Source organism: Lacerta agilis, chromosome 7 (assembly GCF_009819535.1).
Source record: "Lacerta agilis isolate rLacAgi1 chromosome 7, rLacAgi1.pri, whole genome shotgun sequence".
In the NCBI taxonomy this organism is placed as follows: domain Eukaryota; kingdom Metazoa; phylum Chordata; class Lepidosauria; order Squamata; family Lacertidae; genus Lacerta; species Lacerta agilis.
The window spans coordinates 84,044,721-84,070,964 of NC_046318.1; the positions used below are offsets into that span (position 1 = coordinate 84,044,721).

At 48.7% G+C, this 26,244-nt stretch overlaps 1 protein-coding gene across 1 annotated transcript in view; it reads left to right on the plus strand.

Annotated features, from left to right (window-relative positions):
* The window catches only part of ZC3H3 (zinc finger CCCH-type containing 3), a 237,882-nt gene that overhangs the window by 149,112 nt on the left and 62,526 nt on the right, over positions 1-26,244 (plus strand). The window contains exon 5 of the mRNA XM_033155958.1: positions 1,526-1,719. Within this exon, the coding sequence (XP_033011849.1) occupies positions 1,526-1,719 (194 nt within the window). The remainder of the gene's footprint in view (positions 1-1,525; positions 1,720-26,244) is intronic.

Here is a 26,244-nt window from a genome sequence, read left to right on the forward strand (position 1 = left end):
CTAATAAATGTAATGATTACATTTTGCAATTCCCCCTTTTTGTGTGCCGCGCTTGTCTTCATTTAAAGGTAATGCTCCTCCGGCTTTTGCTTTCTGCTGATAGGAGAGCAGCTCCCTAATTTACACCCATTCTTCAGTCAATGCCACGGTTTATATAGTTTCAGCTAATAGCATTATGAGCCATAGTTTTGTGCTAATTCAAAATTAGATCTCTCATTTGCATAAACAAATTACTGTTTGGATTAGCGCTAAATAGTTAAGGCAGCTGATACTGGAGCAGATTTGATTTGGTTGGAATGGCTGCTGGCCTAATGGTGGATATGCAGAACTCCGAATGCGAGTGGGAATAGTTACGGATGCAGAGTCAGCCCATGCAGCAAGCTGCATCTTGGCAGAGTTGCCTGGAGGACCCAGAATTTGGCAAGGAAATTTAATGTAAAAAAAAGAAAACAAGTTTCTAGTCCACAGAGGAAGCTTGCAAGCAGGATCGGAGTGTGACAGCGCTCTTTCCACTTGTGATTCTGCCTCTGATAGGATGGAGAACATAGCCATCATGATTTGTAGCCACTGATAGTTTTATCATCCAACAATTAGCCTAATCCTCTTGCTTCTGCCATGAACTTTCTGGAATGCCTTAACAAGCCCCCATCTCTCATCTATAAGTGCTCCCTTCCCTTTGATGTGGGTTTTCCAGAAAACGTTGAATTGAAGATTTCTGAAGAATTTTCCGATACAAATTGTGGTAATTTTGCACCAGAAAATTGTTTGCATTGGAGAATTTTCCAATGTCCTAGAGAATGATCTAGTTTAGCATGCTTATTTTACTTGTATTGAGTGAACCTAAAAACTTGGAAACTGCCAAGGTTGCTGGATATTTTATTTGCAGTTAGCATCAATTCCTTGCTCCTAATCAACTTAGGTAATGCAAAAGTTCCAGTGGAAAACTATAAGTAAAGATGCTCTGCTCCACATCCCAGCCTCTTCCCCTACGTGCAGCTGGTGGTAATACTGACTTAACTTGCGCAGTCATTGAAATTTTTGCAGAGAGAGAGTGTGTGTGTCTCTGTGTGAAATGCTTTGAAGGGACTGGGGCACACAGTGGCAGGGGAGGGATGCAGAGGCCTTTGGGAGCTATTGCTGGTCCAAGTGGACATTGCTGGTCTAGAAAAGCTCTACCTCTTTCAGAAGCTTGGCTCCTGGAAGCAGAACAAATCATGCAGAGCAAGCAAAGTGCTGTTGAGTTCGCTTCAGTCCCAGAATGCATGCTCATTGCAGAGGCTTGGGTGAGTCTGGAGTAAATCTTGGATATTTTTCTGCTTCAGTTGTTTGAGACAAGTGGAAGGAAATGCCAGGGACAGGTCAGGCAGACCACTTTTTCAGAATAGCACATTGGAATAACAACTCTGCTAGCATTTAAACTCTTGTTTCTGTTGGATAACCCTGTTGGATAGTCCTCAAAGAACACGGCAGGTTGTGAGCAAAGGCCCCAGTTGCTTACCTTGAGTGTATTCTTTTGTCTTTGCAGGTCTCCGGTACTGAATAGCACCCGCCACTCTCCCACAGGGAGCAAGTTCCAGGCTTTGCAGCACCACTGGAGGAACAAAGATCTGCGCTGCATCGGAGGAGTCATGTACAGGGTGTCCGCTAACAAGCTTGCCAAAACTTCCAGCTCTCCGGCCAGGAGCAGTGAAGTTGCTAGCAGGAGCCACGCCAGAGCAGGTAGGCTATGGGACAGCTTCCTGGTCTTGGATACTGTCACATATGAGTGCAGAGCTGCTCCCAGTTGGAGTGGGAGGCAGCTGACACTGTAACATCATCCCAGATCCCAACTATCTTTTGTTCTGCTAAGTCTGGCTTCGGTTTCCCACAATGGTCTTTTTTGTTATCAAGTTCAACCGTCTCAGAGCTGAGGTTTGCTTTGTTGTTGTTGTTCAGTCGTTCAGTCGTGTCCGACTCTTCGTGACCCCATGGACCAGAGCACGCCAGGCACGCCTATCCTTCACTGCCTCTCACAGTTTAGCCAAACTCATGCCAGTCGCTTTGAGAACACTGTCCAACCATCTCATCCTCTGTCGTCCCCTTCTCCTTGTGCCCTCCATCTTTCCCAGCATCAGGGTCTTTTCTAGGGAGTCTTCTCTTCTCATGAGGTGGCCAAAGTACTGGAGCCTCAACTTCAGGATCTGTCCTTCTAGTGAGCACTCAGGGCTGATTTCTTTGAGAATGGATAGGTTTGATCTTCTTGCAGTCCATGGGACTCTCAAGAGTCTCCTCCAGCACCATAATTCAAAAGCATCAATTCTTCGGCGATCAGCCTTCTTTATGGTCCAGCTCTCACTTCCGTTTGCTAGGTCAGTGCAAAGTACTTGGCAAGATAGCTTAGCTCATCTCCTGCTAATTAAAGTTAGCCTTGTGGGATTTGATCTCCTCAGTCAGGAGTAGCTGAGATGTTACTCTCTGGATGTTGTCGGACTACAACTCCCATCCATATCCCTTGCCACTGGCCATACTGGCTGGGACTGATGAGAGTTGGAGTCCAACAGCATCTGGAAGGGACCACACTGGTTACCCCATCCTGGATCAAGTCACAGCCCCTTATAAAATATTGGCTTCTTTGCAAGCTCACAAAGAGAAACTTCACTAATCCTGAGTGGCTCAGTATCTCAGGTCTAAGTTCTTGCGAGGAACCTTGGCTTATTTTCCAGAATTCAGAAGAAAATCTCCAAATTGGAAAGTTTACAAATGGAGTAACAACATTAAGACTCAGATCTACTTTACTTTGAGCATCTGTTTGGGAATCTTATTGGAATAAATGCAATTCAGGAACTCCAATTATTTTTAAACAGAACTGCCCTTTTAAACAGTGGCAGGTAGGACGTGAAAAATAGCTAACAGGAAAACTGAGGTCTAGTTCATGTGTTAGCGTTTCCCTTTTAAGTTCAAGAACAAGGAAACGGACCATAGCATTTATTCAAACATTTCTCTATCTGTGTCCCATCCTTTCCCTGGCACTGTGTGGAATGCATCACACTCTTAAAAATCCATCCATAAAAACCCAGGTATATTGTACTCGGGAGTGAGGAGTGCTATAAATCCAATTCAATAACCAGGTTGGTAGTTATCTGTTAATACCTCTCTAGCATTTCCCAGACGTCTAAAACTGTGCTGCCAGTTCCTAAGTTCAGGCATCACAGAGAGATGGTCTTGATAATAGCCTCTCCTTTATGGCAGCCTCTTCCCTTGGAAGTTCTCCAGAGCTCAGTCAGCTCTGTGCATGTTTTAAAAGCAGTATTTAGATCTTATCTGGACAGAAATTTGTTGGCCAAGGCTCAGGTCAAGTGTGAACAACATTAATTCCTCCATATATTCAGTTACAGGTAGGTAGCCGTGTTGGTCTGCCATAGTCAAAACAAAATATAAAATCAAAAAATCCTTCCAGTAGCATCTTAGAGACCAACTAAGTTTGTTCTTGGTATGAGCTTTCGTGCTACTGGAAGGATTTTTAATTTTTTTTATATTTTCCTCCATATATTGAACCAAATATATATTTTAAAAATTGATGCAATATTAACTCTCCGCCCCAGACATTGTTTTGTGAAGGCCCTTGATGCAATTCTGGGCTGCATCAATAGGAGTATAGCGTCTATATCAAGGGAGGTAATTGTTGTTCAGTCGTTCAGTCGTGTCCGACTCTTCATGACCCCATGGACCAGAGCACGCCAGGCACCCCTATCCTCCACTGCCTCCTGCAGTTTGGCCAAACTCATGCCAGTTTGGCCAAACTCATGCCAGTACCACTATATTCTGCTCTGGTCAGACCTCACCTGGAATACTGTGTCCAGTTCTGGGCACCACAGTTCAAGAAGGATACTGACAAGCTGGAACGTGTCCAGAAGAGGGCAACCAAAATGGTCAAAGGCCTGGAAACAATGCCTTATGAGGAACGGCTTAGGGAGCTGTGTATGTTTAGCCTGGAGAAGAGAAGGTTAAGGGGTGATATGATAGCCATGTTCAAATATATCAAAGGATGTCATATAGAGGAGGGAGAAAGGTTGTTTTCTGCTGCTCCAGAGAAGCGGACACGGGGCAATGGATTCAAACTGCAAGAAAGAAGATTTCACCTAAACATTAGGAAGAACTTCCTGACAGTGAGAGCTGTCCGACAGTGGAATTTGCTGCCAAGGAGTGTGGTGGAGTCTCCTTCTTTGGAGGTCTTTAAGCGGAGGCTTGACAGCCATCTGTCAGGAATGCTTTGATGGTGTTTCCTGCTTGGCAGGGGGTTGGACTGGATGGCCCTTGGGGTCTCTTCCAACTCTAGGATTCTATGATTCCATGTCCTAGCCCTTACCAGACAAAGAAGTCAAACACCTGAGTACATTTTCTGCCAAAATCTTTAATGTTCAGATCAGTGCAATGCATAGGCAAAGTAAGGTTGGAATGGCTAAGCAAGTGAAGACACTGATCTTACAAGCTAACACCCCCCCCCCTTTGGGTCCTGGGGCAGGCAAAAGGGCAAGCGGATGGCAGCTCCTTCGGTAGCCCTCTCTGGTCCTATTTGCGGCTTTCCCCCTGGGGCATCTAGTTGTCTGCTTTGAGGACTGGATGTTGGGCTTGATGGGCCCTGGGCCTGATCCAGCAGGCTCTTCTTGCCTTAGAAGGACTGAGGTCCATTGCTCAGGGCCTGCCTGTGTTAATAAGTTAACAGTGTCCTGCTGGCAGACTTAAAGGTGTCTCTTTCATGGAAAACGCTTCTTCAGAACAGTCCTACACTCCTGCCCAGAAGCAGCAACATGAAAGAGGCCACTGAGTATTATGGGAGGTGCAGCTTTCTTCTCAACCTGGACGGGAATCTCGTTGTTCATGTTGAGAAGCATCCCAACTCAAGGCTCCTCCTCCAGTTTTCTTCTTAAGGCTCCGGGGAGACCAATTCCCTGGAAAGTGTGTTTCATCAACTCTCTCCCTGCTCAGCACCCCCCCCCCGCGTGCACCTCCTGAATCTCCCACTCTGCTATTATCGGTGCACTTTAAAAATGTCCCCCCTGCCATCTGCAGCACCCAGTGAGTTAATCCACGGTTTAAGCTAAATCTCCACCCCCCCTCACCTGCTGAGATGAGGTGCCCTAAGCAGTTCTCTCCGCTCCCCCCCCCCCCCAGCTCAGCCCTGATTTCCCACTCTCAATTTCCTCTCTCATGCTTTTTACCTGCTAAGGCGGCAGTGGCAGCGGTGGCGGGGGTGTGTGTGTGTGCGCTGCAGTGAGAGGGGGCAGCAGTGGAGAGGAGCACAGGGCCGCTGAAGAAGAGCTCAGGAACAGCTCCCTCTTTGTCAGGGTACTGCTTTCTCCCCCCCCCCTTTTCTGGCTGAGGTTTCTCACCCCCTCCTGCCTCACCTCTCCCTGCCCTGCCTTTCTGCAGACTGGATTGTTGGATCCTTCCTAATCCATTTCTTTATGATCATCTTCTGCTTTGGCCGCTCCTGTCCCTATTAAACATTTCATTTGCTTCAGTTTTTTTTTAAAAGTTTATTTCCATCTGGGTTGCTTTTCAGGGTGGGGTGGGGGGCAATGGCGGAATTAGATGGAGATTGATTCCTCCCCCTGCCCCATACTTAATTTGGACGCCAATCGATCCCAAAGATTTCCCTTCACCTTGGCCTGTGTGGCTGTGAAATTGGGGTGCCTTTTCCAGGAGCTCTGCAGAAGCATTTCAAATCCGATTACACCATAATCAGCAGGCCCCAGGTGTGCGCCAGCTTCCATCTCTTGTTTACCGTACCTGGCTCCTTTCCTCTTAGCAAGCAGGCGGGTGGGGGCTTGAGGGAGGAAGGGAGGACCATCTCAAATTACGGCATGGTGACTCAGCAGCCTGGGGGAAAATGCATCTCCCTTTCTAAGGAGCCCATTTCCCTCATCCACTAGTACCCCCTTTCACCATCTTTCAGGTACAGCCATACCTCATGTTGCGAACGCTGAGGGTTACGCGTTTTCGGATTGCGCTCTGCGCCAAATCCAGAAGTACTGGAACGGGTTACTTCCAGGTTTCGGTGCATGCGCAGAAGTGCCAAATCACACATCGCTGCGGGTTGTGGACGCTGCAGGTTGCAAACGCGCCTCCCGCGCAGATCGCATTTGCAACCTGAGCATCCACTGTATTACCTATTTTCAGCATGCATCTGTGCTACTTTTCCAGGCCCCGCATTGACACACAATGCATCCATAGAATCATAGAGTTGAAAAGGACCCAAACGGTCATCTGGTCCAACCCATTGCAATACAGAAATCACAGCTAAAGCATCCCTGGCAGATGGGCATCTAACCTCTGCTTAGAAACCTCCAAGGAAGGAGAGTCCATTCCCCTCTGAAAGAGTCTGTCCCACTGCTCTTGCTGCCAGAAAGTTCTTCTGCTCATGAAGCTGAGCCTTACGCTGAGTCGAACCCATGGCTCCATTTAGCCTAGTGCTGCCTGCTCTGAGTGCAAGCAGCTGTCAGGCAGGGGTGGGGTGGGATGTTTCCCAGCCCTGTTGCTTTGGGGGAAAGGGTGTAGCTCGGTGGTAGAGTATTTGCTCTGCGTGCAACAGTTCCCAAGTTCAATTCCTGGCATCTCCAGATAGGTCTGGGGGGAAACCTCCATGTCCGAAACCCTGGAGAGCCATATTGCTACCAGTCAGTATAGGCAGTACTGGGCTAGATGGGCTAAATAGACCAATGATCTGATTTGGTATAAGGCAGTTTTCTGTTTTGCTAGGTGCTTGGTTGAAGGAGGTTGGTATATTTAGCCTGGGGAAAAAGGAGACTGGGAGGAGATTTGATAGCCATCTTCAAATATCTCAAGGACTGTCACATGGAGGAGGGAGCAAGCTTGTTTTCTCCTGCCCTGGAAGGTAGGACTCGAACCAGTGAATTCAAGTTACATGAAAGGAGATTCCGACTAAACTTTTGGAAAAGTTATGGCAGTAAGAACTGTTCAGTCTCCCATGAGAGGTGGTAGACTCTCCTTCTTTGGAGGTTGTTAAGCAGAGGTTGGATGGCCATCTGTCATGGATGCTTTAGCTGAGATTCCTGCATTGCAGGGGGTTGGACTAGATGACCCACGGGGTCCCTTCCAACTCTATGATTCTATGAATTTAGCTGGAGGTGTTGACCTGGGACATTTCTTACAGTGTTCTTAAGTGATGAGCTCCAGCTAGCTTTCTGGAGCCTTTCCACGTCTGATGGCCTGGAATAATAAGGCTTCCAAACTAGAACCATGTGTGTTTGTGTTTGAGTGTGCACATTTGCGATGCTGAGTTACCCGGCAGTATTTATTTGCTTAGTTCATCGCATCTCCGTGTGCTTGCTTGATCTGCAGGACCACATTCCCTTTAGGAAGTTCCTTTTGTCATGGCGCTTTCTATCTCCTGAGTGTTTGGGACTAGCAAAGAGATGGGAGATACACTTGACAGCTTAATTGCTTGGCATTTAACTGGGGCTGGTTATAATTCCGCCTGGCAATGGCGCTCTCCATCTGGATTTATTGGGTCAATATTTTGTCTCCCTCTGTCATGACTCCAATTTAGAGCCAGGGTGAAACCCTCAAGCGCTGCTCTCTTTCACCAGGTGGGCGGGCTGCTTCGATGTGCTTTAAAGCACCGCAGCCCCTGACCCAGGGGCTCCGACTCTGAGCGCATTGAGCAGCGCCCCGGCGGACCCGCGATGCACCATCTCATGCGCTTGCTTCTCCCAGTCGTGCCCCATTCCTAGCAACCCTAAGGGAAGGGGGGCACCAGCAGAGTAAGGATGAAAAGGCAAGGAGATGGATGTTGCCAGTGGCTTTGTGCCACCAGCCAGAGGGCACCCCACCTCATCCAGCTTAGGAGGTCCAATGTAGGCTGCAGAAGGGGCATAACTCAAAACAACACCAGGTGCAGGTGCTAAATCTCTGCATCTGGAACACAGCGGTTCAGATCTCTCCCCAGTCGAGACAGAAGCCGGATATTGAATGTCAGGAGCTTTTGAATGTTAAATGAGCTGAACCAGGCAGGTGCCCGGCCCCTCTGCGTGCACACAGGGCTTCTTGGCTGTATTCCTTCAATTCCATCAACTTCACCCACCTTTGATTCCTCCCTGGAAATGACAAATGTGGCTGTTAATTATTTAACTGGCTTTGTTTTGTCCTCCTGCTGGGGGGTGGGGGGCTTCCCTTACGGGCAGCTGAGGCCATCCTGATTCACTTTCATCAGCCAGACCCAACACCTGCTTTGTCGCCACTGGCACAAGTTAAGGATTTTTTTAGTCCCGGGGCTGCCTCTAACGCCAAGCCCTTTGCAATACCAGTGGCCAATCACGAGGCTGCCAGAAGTGATCAAGCAAGTCATCCATCTCTGTAAGCGAGAGGGAAACCAGTAGTTTTCCTCTAGCTTGTCCACGACCCACAAGCTCGTTATCACAAGCTTGGAGAGCTGTGGGTATTTGCCTTTGGGTTGGTGGACTTGAGCGGAGTGGGCTTTATTCACTACGTGCCCGGAGCTCAGATGCGTCTCGCCGCCAGGCAGATTGGCCTCCGGGAGCCGAGAGCACGCCTCGCCACCTTGCTCCACTTCCAAAATTTGATTAGATTGTTATGTGCAAAAGAGGCTTGGGGAAATGCCCAGAATTAGATGAGACGGTTCAGATCAGTGCTTAATCTCTAAGGCCTTGTTCTCGCAAACAGGAGGTGACGCGATCAACCTGGTGCAGCTTTCGGTCTGCAGGCGAGGGCTCCCATGGTGGGATGCTCTGCCATACAGTAAAGAATCCTCACATGTCAGGGAGAAAGGGTCCGGCTCCTGGTGGGAGCTTTTGTTCCGTGGAGGAACATCCTGTCCTATAATCCCCCTCTCCCCTAGCAACCTGAAGCGGTCCAGTTTGACCTGCTTATCTGCCACTTGCGAGAGCAAGGCCTGAAATGAGACGTTTCACCTGGGAATGAGGAGGGCACCTCAACGCCCCTTCTCCCAGCTGTGTGGCTCAGCGGGAAGAGGAAAGAACTCTGCATATGCTTGTGGAATGCCCTCCCTAGTGAGGCGTGTCTGTCTCCTATCAGGAGTACAGTCGTACCTCGGTTTACCTATGCGTACGAACTCCGCTAACCTGGAAGCGCAACCCGACGCATGTGCGGTTTGCGCATGAGTAGAGCGTTTTTTGTGGTTTTTCGGGTTTTTCCGGTCTGCGCATGCGCAGAACGAATTGTTCGGGTTACGTACTGTAACCTGGAATGGATTAAGTACGTAACCTGGGGTACCACTGTAATTTGAAAGCATCCCTGTCTACGCAGGCAAGAAAAAGAAAAGCTGCTCCTGGCAACCCTGAGGTTGTTGGATGAAATCATGTTTTCAACTGCAGCTGTTTTTAGAATGCTTTCATAGAATCCTAGAGTTGGAAGAGACCCCAAGAGCCATCCAGTCCATCCCCCTGCCAATCAGGAAACACCATTAAAGCATTCCTGACAGATGGCTGTCAAGCCTCCGCTTAAAGACCTCCAAAGAAGGAGACTCCACCACACTCCTTGGCAGCAAATTCCACTGCCGAACAGCTCTCACTGTCAGGAAGTTCTTTGACTGTTCTGGGATGCTTTTTAAAAACGTGGATGTTTTTTCTAGCCTGGGTTCCTTTGGAAGGAAGGGCAAGATGCTGCTACTACTACTAATATTAAACGGTCAAAGGGCCTTTCTTCTTAAAAATTACCGGGTACTTCATATGTATAAGGGTTGAGTTTTTGCCTGAAAAACCAATTCTGGACCAGGCAAGCTGACCTCTGGGTGTCATTACTTCCCAATTCCTTTTAAGTTTTATGCCTTTTTTACATGGCCTATTTATAAATTGCACACATAGCCGAGGGCAGATGGAACATAATGTGCTGCAACTTTCAAATTCCAAAAAATGAAGGGTGCTCAAAAGTTGTAACGTGACTTGGGAATTCAAAAGATGTTTTGCTTAAATTAATAAAATTATTTTTGCTTGGTGTGAAATGTACATAAAATTGCATAGAAATCTTTAGAAATTATTGCCAAGTACTTGCAATTTTGTTTGTTTGTTTGGCATTACCTGACATTTTCAGAAGGATAAAAGCGGTTTATGTGCTTCTTCATCAGACATAGCCTTACCAAGCTAAATGTTGTCCAATCACAAAAAGCAGTTTTTAGTTCCTCACAAACATATTTTTAAGACCCTTCAATAAAGAAATTTGGGGAAAATAAGTTCCACCCCCTGAAATGGCACACCCTAAAGGGACAAGGAATATCAGTCGATATAGTTTAGTATATGTGCTGCTGAAGTGAGCACCAGTCGATATAGTTTAAGTGCATTATGGTATTATCGCCTGCTTTGGAACTGTAGGTTAAAAACATTTCTAAATGCATAGATACGTATTTGACCATTCACCCGAGCAGCTCAGAGGACCTTACATGGGGTTATTGTTTTTTACTCTTGCGACACCCCTGCGAGGTAGATTAGGCTGGAAGATAATGGCTGATAGAAGCCCGTGAGACGTTCCAGCTCTACTGGAGATGGCGGGGATTGAATCTGGGGTCGTCTGCATGCAAGGCAGTTCCCTCTGCCAGTGAGCTATGACCCTTCCCCACTGCCGTCCTCCCCTGTCGGAGTTAGTATACCACCGTATGCCAGCTGCTTGGAACTGCAGGTGAGGAGGGGGCTGTTTGTGGGCTTCCTATAGGCACCTGGGTGTCCACTGTGGGAAATGCAATGCTGGCCTAAGTAGGTCTGAACCTGAAAGGCTCTTCTTTGCATTCGTCCACTCAGCAAAGGTGTGAGATATTTAACGGGCCGCTATAATAAGGAGTTTTGCCTGGCCCTGTGCCGGATGCACGAGTTACAGGCAGTCGAGGAAATAGGCAAGGTCTTTAGTGGTGGCAAAAACCCCTCACTCTTTCAAAAACCAAATTCCGCAGAGAGGTTTCAGGGAGGGGAGAGTGATGGGGGAAGGCAGCCCCGAGCTCAAGATTGAAAGCAGCAGGAACAAAATTAAGGGCTGACATTGTCCGGAAAGCGAGCCTGACCTCAATCTATTAAAGAGCCGTCTCTGGTTGTGCTTAACACACTCTTGGCACTGTGATGGAATTGAAGAGGCCCCCAAGCGGCGTTTCCAGGCACCCTCCAGTTTCCCTCCGGAGCAGAGTCTGTAGATATTACAATCTTCCTCTTCGGGGGGGGGGGGGAATGTGCGTCTGGGGCTCTTTTGCTTTTGTGAAAAGGGGGGGAAATAAAAATGCAAAACGATGTGAATAGCAGAAAGGATAAAACCAAGGAACTGAATGGAGCTTGAAGCTGGTAAGAGTGTTGGCCGAGAGAGGATTCAGGGTCAAATCCCTGCTCAGTCCACGAAACGTGATGGATGTGCACTTTTTCTTAGCCAAGCCTAGGTTCCAGTGAGAATGAGGGGAGATTGCAATGGCTCTACTCTGAGTAAAACTTTGCTGAATACTAGCCCATATTGGGGACAGCTGATGTAAAGACATGGACATGTTTGTATGTGAGCAGTTGGTTCTGGATCGTATCCTGTGCCTGATTTGGCTTTCCCCCTCGTGTGAGTATTCGTGTACGCTGGTAGGGTAGGGGCTTCATTGTGTGAGTGTGCAAAACACAGGTGTTGAGATGGGCGAGTGAGGGGACAGTGGTCAGTTCTCTCCCTCCATGGACAGTCCAATCCTCCATGGAACTCTTAGGACAGTCCAATCCTCAGTGTGATAACGGTGTATGCAGATATTTAGACATTTAAGTGCAAGTAATCCAACTGATAGGGATACAGGTGGTGCTGTGGGTTAAACCAATGAGCCTAGGGCTTGCTGATCAAAAGGTTGGTGGTTTGAATCCCCGCGACGGGGTGAGCTCCCATTGCTCGCTCCCTGCTCCTGCCAACCTAACAGTTCAAAAGCATGTCATAGTGCAAGTAGATAAATAGGTACCGCACCGGCAGGAAGGTAAACGGTGTTTTTGTGCGCTGCTCTGGTTCGCCAGAAGTGGCTTAGTCATACTGGCCACATGACCTGGAAGCTGTACGCCAGCTCCCTCGGCCAGTAAAGCGAGATGAGCACCACAACCCCGGAGTCGTCCGCGACTGGACCTAATGGTCAGGGGTCCCTTTACCTAGTCCATCTGATGCAAGAAAAATATGCACAGGATCCCCCAAACCACCTTAACTAAATTTGGCCTGTTCTGAAGGCTGGCTTTGGATGCTAGTGACCCAAAGAAGCATGCAGGGCTGTCGAAGGCTCCGTGATGGCTGTGGTCTGCCTCCACAGTTGGAGTCAGCAGTGCTTCTAAATACCAGTTGCTGCAAACCCAGAGGAGTGGAGAGGGATTTTGTGCAGGAATTCCCACAAGCACCTTGCTTGGCCACTGTGAGAACAGGATGCTGGACCAGATGGGCCTTTGGCCTGATCCAGCAGGCTCTTCTTAAGTTCTTATGAACATAATGTGCTTTCCAGCGTCCCGGGATGCTTCAGTGTGCAATGCCAGAGAGTTCCCCAGGGACGTGTGTGCTGATCAGCATGATTCCCAAGGTGGCCGGGGGAACCCCCTTGCACAGTCAGGAGAGCCGAGTGCGGGGGCGGCTGACCAGGCGCCAAGCTGTCAAGGACCGTCATCGCTGCCAGGAAGGACGAAAAGCGCTTGAAGAAAATGCACACTCGGCTGATTGTTTACCAACTAATTTTAGAAGGGCTGAATGTCACGGGAATGCCGTTTCTACATTTTGCGGAGCAGCCAAAAGCGCTCAGGGCACCCCCAGCCCACCCGCCTCCTTTTGTCACGGCAGGGGATCACATGAGCAACCTGTTCTCTGCTTAACGTCCTCAGGCCCCTTCCCATCCAAGGAGGTAGCATTGTGTCCTACCAGGAACTGAGGCTGGGGGAACCACTGAATGGATGAGCAGAAGAAAAGCCTCCTGGATCAGTCCGATGGTCCATCTCGTCCTGCATCCTGTCCTTACAGTGGGCCAACCAGGTGCCTGTCTGAAAACTGGGAGCAGGATTCCAGCACGAGAGCCCTCTCCCCTCTTGCTGTGGTTTCCAGCAACTGGGATTCAGAATCATCGCTTCCTCCAACTGTGAAGACAGAGCAGAGCCGTCCTGGCTAGTGACCATCGATAGTCCTCTTCTCCATGAATTGGTTCATTTAGGTTAATGGCCATCACTGCCTCCTGTGGCAGGGAGTTCCATAGTTTAACTATGGGCTGCATAAAGAAGGACTTTCTTTTATCTGCCCTGAATCTTTCAGCATTCAGATTCATTGGGTGCCTGTAAGTTCTAGTGTTCTGAGAAGGGGAGCAAAACTTTTCTGCAGCCACTTTATCTATGCCATGCATAATTCTGTAAACTTCTATCATGTCGCCTTTTCTCTAAGCTAAGAAGTCCCAAATGCAGCAACCTTCCTTCGTAGGGGAGTCTCTCCACCCCCTTGATCATTTTGGTTGCTGCACCGGCATTTCTGAGGTTAGGCCAACACTGTTAATTTCTGTAGCCCTGATCTCCCCCAGATCCTAAGTAAGTGAGATGAGATGAAGAAGAAGAAGAAGAAGAAGAAGAAGAAGAAGAAGAAGAAGAAGAAGAAGAAGAAGAAGAAGAAGAAGTGCAACCACCTGCAATGCAGGAATCTTTTGCCCAACGTGAAGAAGAGTTTGGATTTGATATCCTGCTTTATCACTACCCGAAGGAGTCTCAAAGCAGCTCACATTCTCCTCTCCCTTCCTCCCCCACAACAAACACTCTGTGAGGTGAGTGGGGCTGAGAGACTTCAGAGATGTGTGACTAGCCCAAGGTCACCCAGCAGCTGCATGTGGAGGAGCGGAGACGCGAACCCGGTTCACCAGATTACGAGTCTACCGCTCTTAACCACTACACCACACTGGCTCAATGGCTCAGTGGTTTGGGTCTTACAGTTCGCAACTGCAGCCTTGGGTCTACAGTACCCGTAATATGCCATATGTTGCCAATCTGGCCTTAGAGGGATTAAAAGCCTTCTTTAGCCAATGGAGTCCTTCTTACCACACAACCCGAGGAGGTCTCTCGGTGCTCCCAGGAATCCACATCCTATGTGAGTGATCAGCCACTAAGACCCTCCTGTCCCCAGCTCTCCTTTCTGCTGAATATGTAGGAAAATGGGAGGGAAGAAGTTAAGGTTGGAAGCCACCCCCCACCCCCCTTCCGGGACCTCTTTCTCAGTTTCTGGAGGTCATTCCCTTCCCCTCTTCGAAGCTGCAACGTTTGTGGATATTGCTAGATGGCAGCCCCAAATGCCTGCAAGAAAAAATAGAACCACAGAAGAGTTGGAAAACAGGTAGCAATGGGTAGGGCCAAAGAGCCAGGACTGAGACACCCCTTACTGTAGCCATGAACTCACCAGCTAGTCTTAGATAAGTCACTCTCTTCCACATCTGCAATAATAATACTGACCTACCCTACAAGGTTGTTGTGAGGATAATTCCTTCCAGTAGCACCTTAGAGACCAACTAAGTTTGTTCTTGGTATGAGCTTTCGTGTGCATGCACACTTTTTCTATTTCAGTGTATCTGAAGAAGTGTGCGTGCACATGAAAGCTCATACCAAGAACAAACTTAGTTGGTCTCTGAGGTGCTACTGGAAGGAATTTTTTATTAAAAAGTATGCAGTGAGATTTGAACCCCCCCCCCCCAAGCTGTGTAAGTGCCGGCATTATAAGAAAGAGGTGAGGTGACTGTGCTGGCTGGCCACCCTGCAGCCACCTTGCACCTTTGCTACGCTGGTTCTCACCAAATGTTTTGGACCACAACTCCCATTAGCCACTACCAGTATGAACATGCTCCCATTGGCTCTAGCATCTTATGTCTGTTCTGTCTGGGGCTAATGGGAGTCACAATGCAAAACATCTGGAGGGCACCAGGTTGGCAAAGGCAGCACTTTTTCAAAGTGTGTCCTCACCCAGATTACTGGATTTTTTAATTTTATTTTTGAAGAAGAAGAGTTTGGATTTGATATCCCGCTTTTCACTACCCGAAGGAGTCTCCAAGTGGCTAACAATCTCCTTTCCCTTCCTCCCCCACAACAAACACTCTGTGAGGCGAGTGGGGCTGAGAGACTTCAGAGAAGTGTGACTAGCCCAAGGTCACCCAGCAGCTGCAGGAGGAGCGGAGACGCGAACCCGGTTCCCCAGATAATGGGTCTACCGCTCTTAACCACTGCACCACACTGGCTCTCCACCTATGGCTTTTGCACCTATGACAACTCCCTTCGCAGCTGGGATGCATGTGTTGCAGTGCACACCCTGTAGCTCTGAGATCACATCCAAACTTCCTTGTGAAATACCTTTCAGGGGAGAGCAAAAATTCATGTTTAAAACAAACGGTTTATATGTGAGAGCTGTAGAACGGCTGTGCATCCCCCTGCAGATGTTTTCTGCTGAGGTTGGCCTCTGTGTTTGCGGAGTGTCGGCCCCAGAAGAGTTTTGGTCCAATTAATGTGAATTGTGCTGAGTAGGCTCCACGCTGACCTGTGCAGACTGCTGAGCCATGGCTGGCAGGGCAGCAGCTGATGGCTGGCGGGCAAGAGTGGCGAGGGCTTCCTTCGTGGTCACCGGACTCCTAAGGCGGGGCTGGCCGGTGGTCTTCTGCACGTCTCCTGCTCCCGGGACCGTCCACAATGCACAGCTCAATCACGTTAAAGAGTGTGCAGGGCGAACCAGCTGTGCACAGAAAGGGATTCTGATCAGGGGCTTATCTTCCTGTCCACCTGCAGAGCTCGATGATAGTGGGCTGACTCCTTCAGTTGGCGCGAGAGCAAATCTTGGAAAGGCAGCTAATTTATGGAGAGAGCAGGCTGGTCTGAAATGCCCTTCTGGGCAGAGAGGCTGAGGACTTCTGCTTTCCTATAAAGCACCAAGCACACCCTGTAGCAGCAATCCCATTTTGAGGGGCTGCTTTCCAGGTTTCAGTTTCTTATATGGAGATGAATCCTTGAGTGACCAAACGTGGGCTGTGAACTGTGTCTTCATTCCAATGCAGTTACGTGGCTTGGGAGTGCCGATTTGCCTGTGCATCTGTGGCAGAAAGGTCCACGTGTGTCATGTTTCCGCAATCTCACCCTTCCACTTACATGGAGATTAATCTCTGTGCAGGGAATTCTGATATATGAAGCAGCCGCTTACTTCAGGCAGGCTCTTCTGACGTGTCAAACCCTCAGAGTAATATAATGCATTAACCAGGAGACTTTGGGTAGCTTGTTGCAGAACCCAAGACCGCCACTCTAACCTCGCTCCTTTGTAGTCAACAAGGTTATGGCCACAATCTGGGAAGCGGAGCGATTAAATTCCGCCTGCCCAGCCGGGCGGTCGGCTTTCTGATTTCAAATTGTTGCCCCCGGTGCCAAGTGTCAGGCAATTTGTGGGGCAGTCATAGGGCCGCTGTTCCGTGAAAATAAAGTTGAAACTCCCTGCCTGCTGGATGCAGTTCAATCCCTGAAGCTGCTCCTGAGAGGAGCCCCTCTGGGTTGTGGTCCTGTGGCTTCTAAAGGCGGTGGGTGGGTGGGAGGAGAGGGGGCCTGTGTTGTGAGTGGGGAGGGGGGAAGGTGAGGGAGGGCTCAATTGCACACCTGCATCCAGAATTACCCACCCGAATTTTTGACTGCAGATTTCCCAGTGTGTGTGTTTATGTAGCCCCCAATCCTATGCTCTTGCACCTGAGCCTTTAAAAGCAGCCTTCGGAAAGTAAGAAAGCGACAGAAAATGGGTGTGCTGTTGTTGTTGTTTTTGGAATGGGAGCTTCCATTTAGCCTTTCCCTTCCAGCAAGGAAGGAGTACTTTAGCCGCTGGATGAGTTAAAACAAATGAGCCCCCAGCAACAGCTAGTGCTGATCCGCCTGGAAATGGCTGGACCTGCTTAAATGGGTGATAATTAAAGAAATAAATTTCCTCGGTGCCAGCCTCACAAATGTTTTGTTCAGCACTAAAGTCATGGGCCTCTGAAATGGAAAGTGGGGCTGCTGGGAGGGGAGGGGAGGGGGTGGGGACGGGGACGGGGGAGAGAAGGCAGCGCTCACCATAAGGCTGCCTTTGCAGATGCAAGATGCTAATGCGGCCTATTAAAGGAATTTTCATGGTTAAAAGAATACCTTTCCTAGGTGCCGAGGTCACGCGTTAAACAGGTTTAGTGGAACAAATTGCGCCAAGGCGGCCGCAGAATCTCTGGCAGGTGCAGGAAAGGGCCGCTGCTTTTTTTTTTTATCAAGCAGGTGAATTAATGGAAAGGGCCTCTGGTCCCACCTGGCAAAGGGTGGAAACAGAACAGCCTTCCCCAATCTGGTGCCTTCCAGACACTTTAAACTGCACCTTCCCATTAGCCCCAGCCAGGGCTTGATGGGAGTTGTAGTCCAAAACATTCGTAGGGCACCCGGTTGGGGAAGCCTGGTATAAGACAATGCTGAGCTAGATGGTCTGACTCCATGCAAGGCAACTTCTTAGGTTCTTGTTTTGCTTTAGCTGTAATTTCCAGGCAGCCCTGAAGGATATTTGCACACATCGCAGTGAACTGCAGAAACAAAAGCTTCTGTGACTGTGGCCAGCTCCCTGCCCTCCAAGAAGGGGCGCTGCTTCAGTGTCAAATAAGTGTGGATGAAAAGAGCTCCGAGGTTAGTGCCCCTGTCTGTGAATCCAGCAGCAAAGCTGCATCCAGGAGCATTTCCAGGTTGCAAAGCTGCTTGTGTGTTGCTCCCATCCATGGCATCGCCATGTGGGCAGTTGCAGAAAATCTGGCTCTGTGCATCGCATCTTCCCAATGGACACACTTGGTTCTATGTGGAGTCTAATCTCAGCCTAGGCCATTTTGGAGTATGAGGAAGCCCCAATAGCAAAGGGAAACAAAAAAAAATCAAGGAAACAAAACTTTAAAGATGCAAAGATCTTTTTTTTTTAAATACAATGTGTCCAATGAAAGCAGTTTTCAGTTGCAAAAGCCTGTGTTTTGTAAGAGGAGTGCCTTGTCTCCATGTGCCTTCAGGGGTTTTAGGAATTGTAAAATGATACTCTGCCCTGCGCACTTTAGCAATCCTATGACGTGAAATAAAAATTAGGTGCATTTTAGAAATAATCTCTAAATTTAGAATGTGTAATCCAGACACACGGGGATGTTTCTTTGCAGTTGCAAATCGTGCAACTATGATCCCCAAGCTGCCTGCAGGGGACAACAGAGCTCACAAGAGAACTGCTTCCATGTGCCACACGGAATCAGTTTGTTAATGAAAAGCTCCAGTGAACCTGAACTGGTCCCATGAAGGAGGCTTCCTACTGCATCTCTGCATGATGTACTGGCTTGACCCCCCTTTCAAACACAAGCTGTTGTGACCTGGGATTGGGGTTTCTGACATAGCTCTGTGTACAGCATGATCAGATCATCTAGTCCCTGATGCCAAGATGCAGCCCCATCAAACCACCCTCGAGAGAGGCTGCCTGTTGTTTCTCTGCATGGCATTCTAACCCAATTGAGAAGCTCTGGCACATTCTGAAAGTATGCCATGTTTTACTCAGAAAAAAATGGCTGAATTGCAGGAAGTTTGGGGCACCCCTTTTTCACACCTTACTGAGTCCCCACAATTTGCCCGTTCCCAGTGGACCTACACAAACAAAGATATTACTTTGCACCTTTTGTCAACTTGTCTTTGGTTGAGAAGCCGACTTGGTTCAAGAGTCAATGCAAAGCCGAAGTTTTCAGAAATGTTTTTTTTTTTGGAGGGTGTCGATTCAGATCAATCCTTTTGCAGAAGGAACTGAATATTCAGAAGGACCTATCGGAGCCCTCGTCAACTTTCAGCTCCGGCAACGGGTGCTATAGTCACTAGAGGCGCATGGATGTGTTCATTTAGTAAACAGTGGTAATGACTCAAGTTGACACGTTCCCATCCCTTCTCGATGGTTGTGTTAAGGTGTAAATGTGTTCACAGGCCTTGCCTTCACCTATGGAGATTTCTTCAAAGCTGTCGTCTAGAGACAAAAAGCGTCCTTTGTGGGGACTGGAGAAACACTGTCTGAATGTTGCCACATGGAGAAGGAGGGTGCAAGCTGGACAGAGAACAATTGAATCCTGAATTCTGCCCGTCTTGCCCTGAAATCCCACAGAACTCTCTCTGGCCCTGTGGTTGCCTCCCAGCCCTGCAACTTCAGGTCCCACTTGAAGGTTTCTCAGAGGCATCTGGTCGGATGCTGCAAGAACAGCGTGCTGGGCTAGATGGGTCCTTGGTCTGATCCAGCAGCCAGGTTCTTCTTATGCTTTTATGATAACCTCAGAAGCATTTAGGGACCCAGGTGGCGCTGTGGGTTAAACCACAGAGCCTAGGGCTTGCTGATCAGAAGGTCGGCGGTTCGAATCCCCGCCACGGGGTGAGCTCCCGTTGCTCGGTCCCAGCTCCTGCCCACCTAGCAGTTCGAAAGTGCAAGTCAAAGTGCAAGTAGATAAATAGGTACCGCTCCAGCGGGAAGGTAAACAGCGTTTCCGTGCGCTGCTCTGGTTCGCCAGAAGTGGTTTAGTCATGCTGGCCACATGACCCGGAAGCTGTCTGCGGACAAACACCGGCTCCCTCGGCCTATAGAACGAGATGAGCGCCGCAACCCCAGAGTCGGACACGACTGGACCTGATGGTCAGGGGTCCATTTACCTTTTTACAGAAGCATTTACTTTAGAGTACCCTAGAGGACAGTTTGTTCCATTCTATACTTAGGTTCTGCGTATGTCAACAGTCCCGCCTTTATTAAAAAAAACGAAAAACAAGCCAGGAAATATATTTCAGTTAAACGTGTATGCCTAAATGCTGGTGTGTGTTAATATGTTAATGCATTCCAGGATAGGATAGGATAGGATAGGATAGGATAGGATAGGATAGGATAGGGAAGCATCTCCTAAGGTCTGTATTTGCTTCTGAGGGCCATCTTGTAAGATTGTTGTTGCTGGAACTCCAAGCATGCTTAGGAAGATCAGAGGTAGATTTGGAGGCTGAGCAAGGTGCTGTACTCTGGCTTAGTGAGGCATCTTAAGCAGCAGGAGGAAGGCGTGTGGTTATTCCTGCCCGATCATGTTGGGTAGAGGATCCCAGGCTGAAAGGACACGTTTCAGGTCAGCTTCCTTGGCCTCCTCCACATCTACCTACCCATCCTTGGATCTGGTCCTGTCGAGACTCTTTTCCCAGGCCCCGATCCTGAACACCCCACTCATGCCCTGCATAGCCAACAAGGGCTCTGGATGTGAACGGTGCGTCAAGGAAATCTCCCTATTGTAAGGACGCCCAGTCTGCCCCGCAGCGCCTTGCCTCGAAAGACTCTCACTGCAGCCCACGGAAGGGGTGTCGTGCTGCGCCTTGATGCATCGCCATTGGCATCCCGCTCTGGCAGGCTTCCGGCATCCTCTGGCGAGTGCGTCGCAAAGCGGTTGTTGCTGCGAGAACCTCCGCGTCCCTCCAGAGGGAGAGGGAACTGTCGTGTTCATTAAATGCATGATTATGGCAATGATTAATAGCAGATCTTCTTCAAGCCTAACTACTTTCCCTCTTCAGCCCTTGGAATGAATTCATAGAGCTGTGTGTGTGTGTGTGTGTGTGTGTGTGCAGCCATTGAGGCATTTCGTTTCCTTCCAGCCATGTCCGCTTAGCCGAGCCTAACCCGCCACCCCCCCCCCACTGCCACAGCCCCCAAGCGTGGTGTGTTTCAGTTCTCTGAGGACAAGAAGGTGTTGTTGTTTTTTTGGTTGTTTTTTTTTTTTTTTGCATAATGGGCTTGTTTTTTAAGATATTTGTTGGACATAAATTGCCTTCACAGCCACTGGGTGTCAGAGGCGCCGTAGTTTTCCAGCTCCAACATGCTCCTTTTGACCCTTGCCCCCGCCGGGTCACCATGCTTCATTGCAACACAAATAAAGCTCATCAGGCAACGAATATCTGGGGCATGTGAATGGCAGTGCCTTCGCTTAGCATCCTGCACAAGAGGCAAATAGTTTTCTTGCAGGTGGGGAGAGCCGGGGGGGGGGGCGGCGCATCTTGCAGCCGTGGCGAAAGAGAGTCTGTCTGTGGTGTGGGTGATTGAGAGGCCTTTTTCTTTTGCCCTTTGAAAACAAACAAACTGTGCCGTGCCTTGCAAGAAGAATAAAAATACAATAAGAGCAGCAGAATGCAAAACCCAAGAACAATGAAAGCCAGCAGTACGGCAGTTCAAAAACAAGAGATTAGAAATGTTGGCTAAATGTTGCTTTACAGTTATGGAAAAATAATTCTGGATGGAGCTCCAGGGGTGCTAAGTGATAAGGATAAAACAATCCACATTTTGTTTTATAAGTAAGAATATCTGGAAGAACAGGGATTATTAATTAGATAAACTTGTTTTCAACAGTAGCAGATTTTCAGTTCTGCTTCTCTTTCCTACTTTAGTTTCTGATTCCTTTGAGAACAGGGTTCCTTCTCTGTGGGCTGCTGTAACCTGTTCTGATCTGAGCAGGCCATTTTCTTGAATTCATAGAACCGTACCTGATAGACTGGCGGCAGTCAGTGCAAGGACTACTGCTAGCACAGTGGGGCTTCTAATCTGCCCTGGAGAGTGAAGAGAACTCCCAAAACAGTGCATTGGATTTCTTATGATCAGTGTTACGTAATAATTCCTCCTGCAATTGGCGGCAGAAGACCAAAATGGGTAAAGGAAGATGCGTGCAAGTTTGCAGGATTTTGAAGGTTGCAGAATTCCGTTTCTTTGGGGGCAGAAGATGGAATAATGCAGCGGTTGCCAACATGATGCCATGTGGATGTTTTGGACTACAACTCCCACCACCCCAGACTATTAGCCATGCTGCTTGTGGCTCATGGAGGTTCCAGTACACAACACCTGGAGGGACCCACGTTGCATCCCCCTGGATTAATGTTGCACTTGGCTTTTGCCTTGACCTATCTGAAACGGCACAGGTGGGGAAGAGGCCCTCCAAGTCCTTCTGGGCCAAAGGTTTGCCAGAGGACTCCGATTCAAAGGACTGGCTCCCGGAGTAGCCTGTGCTTCTGGCTGCAGCTCTCCATCCATCCCGGAGCTCTGTGCTCTGTCCAAGGTCCTGAAGACTCTGCCTTGCCTAAGCTTTGCTTCGCTCTTGCTGCCTTTACCTTGGACGTGATTCTGCCAGAGAAGCAAAACTACAGGGAACCAGGCAGAGGGTCTTCTCGGTAGTGGTGCCCGCCCTGTGGAACGCCCTCCCATCAGAAGTCAAGGGAATAAATAACTACCTGACATTCAGAAAATACCTGAAGGCAGCCCTGTTTAGGGAAGTTTTTAATCTGTGATATTTTAAATGTATTTTAATGTTTGGTGGAAGCCGCCCAGAGTGGCTGGGGAGACCCAGCCAGATGGGCGGGGTACAAATAAATTATTATTATTATTATTATTATTATTATTATTATTATTATTATTATTATTATTATTATTATTATTATGTTTGGTATGCCTTGACCTCTCCACGTACGACACTGCCTTGTTTGCTGTTATGTCAACATGCCAGTGTCGCAGCTCATTTTCCCCGTGAGCGAAGAGCCTGCACAGAAATGCACCTGGTGACCTTTGCACAAGGTAAAGTTCAACAGCAGACCATCTTGCTGAGGCTGGAATGGTGGTGTTTGGGGGTTGGGGTGGATTGAAAGGGTTGGTAAGCATGTGAGCCATGCTGTCTAATAATAATAATAATAATAATAATAATAATAATAATAATAATAACAACAACAACAACAACAACAACAACAACAACAACAACAATTTTATTATTTGTTATAATATATGTTATTAGCAACAATTGTTCCCACAGGCTTTGGGGAACTGGGTGCCATGCTCTTTTTATTGTAATTATTTGTATGATTTTAATAGACTTTTTAGTGTCATAGAATCATAGAGTTGGAAGAGACCCCAAGAGTCATCTAGTCCAACCCCCTGCATTGCAGGAATATCAAGTAGATCATACATGACAGATTACAATCTCATCTCTATATCTGTACCTATATCTTCTCTCTCTCTCTCTCTCTCTCTCTCTCTCTCTCTCTCACACACACACACACACACACACACACACAATGCTTAATTGTTTTTTAAACAATTGGTTTCCCCCAATGTTTCTAGCTGTTGAAAACTCTTTTCACATTCGGTGTGCAGGCTCTGGGAGTACTGGAGATTCTCTCTGTCCCCATTGCCCGCTAACCACAGGGTGGTTGGTACATGTTGGTACTCCAAGGGCTTGGGTACATGTATTTGTGTATATGTGGAACCTGCAATGGATGCTTTAGGTGCAGGAGGTTGGACTAGATGACCCACGGGACCCCCTCCAACTCTACAATTCTATGATTCTACCTCTTGGACCTGAATCCCTGCTTAAAATTGTAATTACACACTGATAAAAGGCCATTGGGAGGAATGTGGTTTGTGTAAGTGCCTCGGAGAACCGTGGGCCAAAGCCCTTCCGTTTTGGTGGGGCTTGCTCCCTGGGAGTAGCTATCAGAATTTTATTTATATATTAAGTTCCTGCAGCCACAAGGCAGGTCCACAGCAGGCAAGAGGGCTCCTTAAACAGTTTGAACGCAGCTTTGCAAACACTTCCAGCAGAGATAAATAAATTAGGCCGTTTTTATAAAATGAAAGCCCAGCTATGAAGTTGTTTGGCTTCCAGCTATTGATCTATCGGTTTCTATTTCATTAGTTAAAAATTCTAGCCATTCATTTCTCTAAGCCAGACAGGAGGGAGGGAATGACTTTAGTTCTCTTTCTTTCTCAAGATGCAGTAGCTGGAAAGGCACCTGTGCTTATCTGCTGGAGCAGGGTTTCCCGCCCTCCAGCTCATGACGGGGTTTTCTTTACTTTGCTTGGGATGAGGGGACGGGTCTGGAGGGACGCTGTGAATCGTGGTGTTTCATGGCTTCAGACCAGGCTTCCTCAACCTCGGCCCTCCAGATGTTTTTGACCTACAACTCCCATGATCCCTAGCTAGCAGGACCAGTGGTCAGGGATGATGGGAATTGTAGTCTCAACACATTTGGAGGGCCGAGGTTGAGGAAGCCTGGCTTCAAACTCTGCTTCAGTCTGAGAAGAAGAAGAAGACCATGCTCCCAGGTCCTCATGACTTACCTGCTTAGGAGGAGGGAGTTTGGGGATGGAGAGTCCCCATCTCAAGACCACCTGTCCTGTCAGCATCCCCCCCCCCCCGACATGGCTAAGAGTCAAACCAGAATCGAGTCTGCAGATCCAGGATGAGGCCAAGTTTTGCTCACTTAGAAGCCTCTGCTCAGCTCTGAATCTCGATAAGTGGTGCTCTGGGAGAAGGGTTGTCCTCCTTCTGAGGTCCTTTGCCTGATGTGAAGCAACCCCTCCCCTGTTTTCTCCAGAGGGAAGATATGGATGCACGTGATACTTGAACGCTTTGCCTTGCACTTTCGAGGGTGGGTGGAGAGTTTTAGTTAGGAAAACTGTGCATGGGAGTGGGAAAGGTTAAACTATCCTTCCCCCAAACCCCAGGCCACAACTCTGTAGTCTGCACCTCAAGCTGACAACTGAGGGCAGTTGCAATGTGTACACTCAGTAGCCGGTGGCAGCAGGATCAAGGGAGGATGAGAGTGGTTTGCAGCATCTTGTTTGCAATGGCCCTTCTAGTCCTGCTGTTTCCCCCCGGGAGGCAGTTCACACACCAACACGCGAGGAATATAATGTTGGGATGTCACCCAGTGGGCAGCCATGCATGCTGGAGCCTGCAGGGAGCGTGCAGAGGAGCCTGGATCAAGCTTGAAACAGAAGAGGATGTGGGAATCTGACATGCATTTATTCGCCGAATTAGAGTGTGGCTTCCTTCCTGCTCCTCCTAATTCCCCCAAAAGTGACAGTGCCACGGACTGCAAAGCCCCCTCTGCTCTTGAGGGTCTGCTTGGAACTTTTTAGCATCTTTTTTCCAGCTTCCCATCTTATCTTTTGCTTTAGTGCTTCTTCCTGAGCAGGCTAGTTTATGAGCGCTTTTTAACAACCGGAAAGTAGCACTTGTAAAAGATCCCTGGCTGATCTTGCCAAAATCCCCACGGTGAGAAAATCTTGTGATGGTGCTGATGGTGATGGGGAGAAAATACTTTGCCACATCCCAGAAGATGATGCACAAGGCAACAGAGATCAGTCCAGTCCATAGCAAAGGGTCCCATCTTGCGAGGGGCCATCCAGATGTTTTGCATTGACTGCCTGTCTTGGGGGGAGGAGGGGAGGAGTTTGCCCCATGGTTGGGCTTGGTTGACGCCTCCGATCGGCAGCGATGCTCCGGGAATGCGACTGCGCCAGCAATTTTATTTGCACATGGAACAGATGGGCCTGTGCCGTCACCAGCGGGCTGCGTGACAGCCCGGGTGAAGAGAGTGCTCATTGACACGCTATCAAATTCCACTCACTCACTCGGGAACACACTCGGGTTGGCAGGTGAACGACGGAATGACGCTCTTCCCCACCTGCCACGCTCAGGCACACGTCTCGGCTGATGGTGCAAGGCAGAACGACGCAGGAGGAACTCCCCATCATGCTGGGGGTGGGGGGGGGGGAGAGCCACAATGAAAATAAGTAACAGTAGCATGAAACTTTCAGTTCAGCTCCCAGCTTTCTCAGACCATGCCTTCTCAGAGACCCAAATTTTCTGCATGTTGAAGATCCCTTGCACCATCTCCCCAAAACCTTGGACTAGACCAAGTCATTGAGGAGAGGGTTGTTGGGGGCCACTAGCCATGACGGCCACACTCAGCCAACACAGGGGGAGGCAGCAATGCTTCTGAATGCTAGTTGATGGCAACCGCGGGAGTGGAGAGGGCTCTTGTGCTCAAATCCTGCTTCCCCACAGGCCTCTGGTTAGCCCCCGTGAGAACGGGATGGTTGGGGGCAGAGCAGAGCAACCCTAACCCTCCCCTCCACGCCTTTGTCCAGTTCTCTTTTAAAGTCAGGTTGGTGACCCTCGCTGCCTCCTCTTCCATTGGTTAACTATGTGCAGCATGAAAACGTCCTTCCTTTTCTCTGTCCTGCATCTTCCCATGCCCAGCTTCATCGGATGCCCAAGGGTTCTTGCTTTATGTGAGAGGGAAGAAAACTTTGATCCACCCGCTCTCTCCATGCCATGAACAATTTCACAAACTTCTATCACATTGCCTCTCACTTACCTTTTCTCTAAACGGAAAAGTCCCAAACGCTGCAACCTTTCTTCATAGTGGGTTTTCTCCATCCCCTGGATCATTTGGGTTG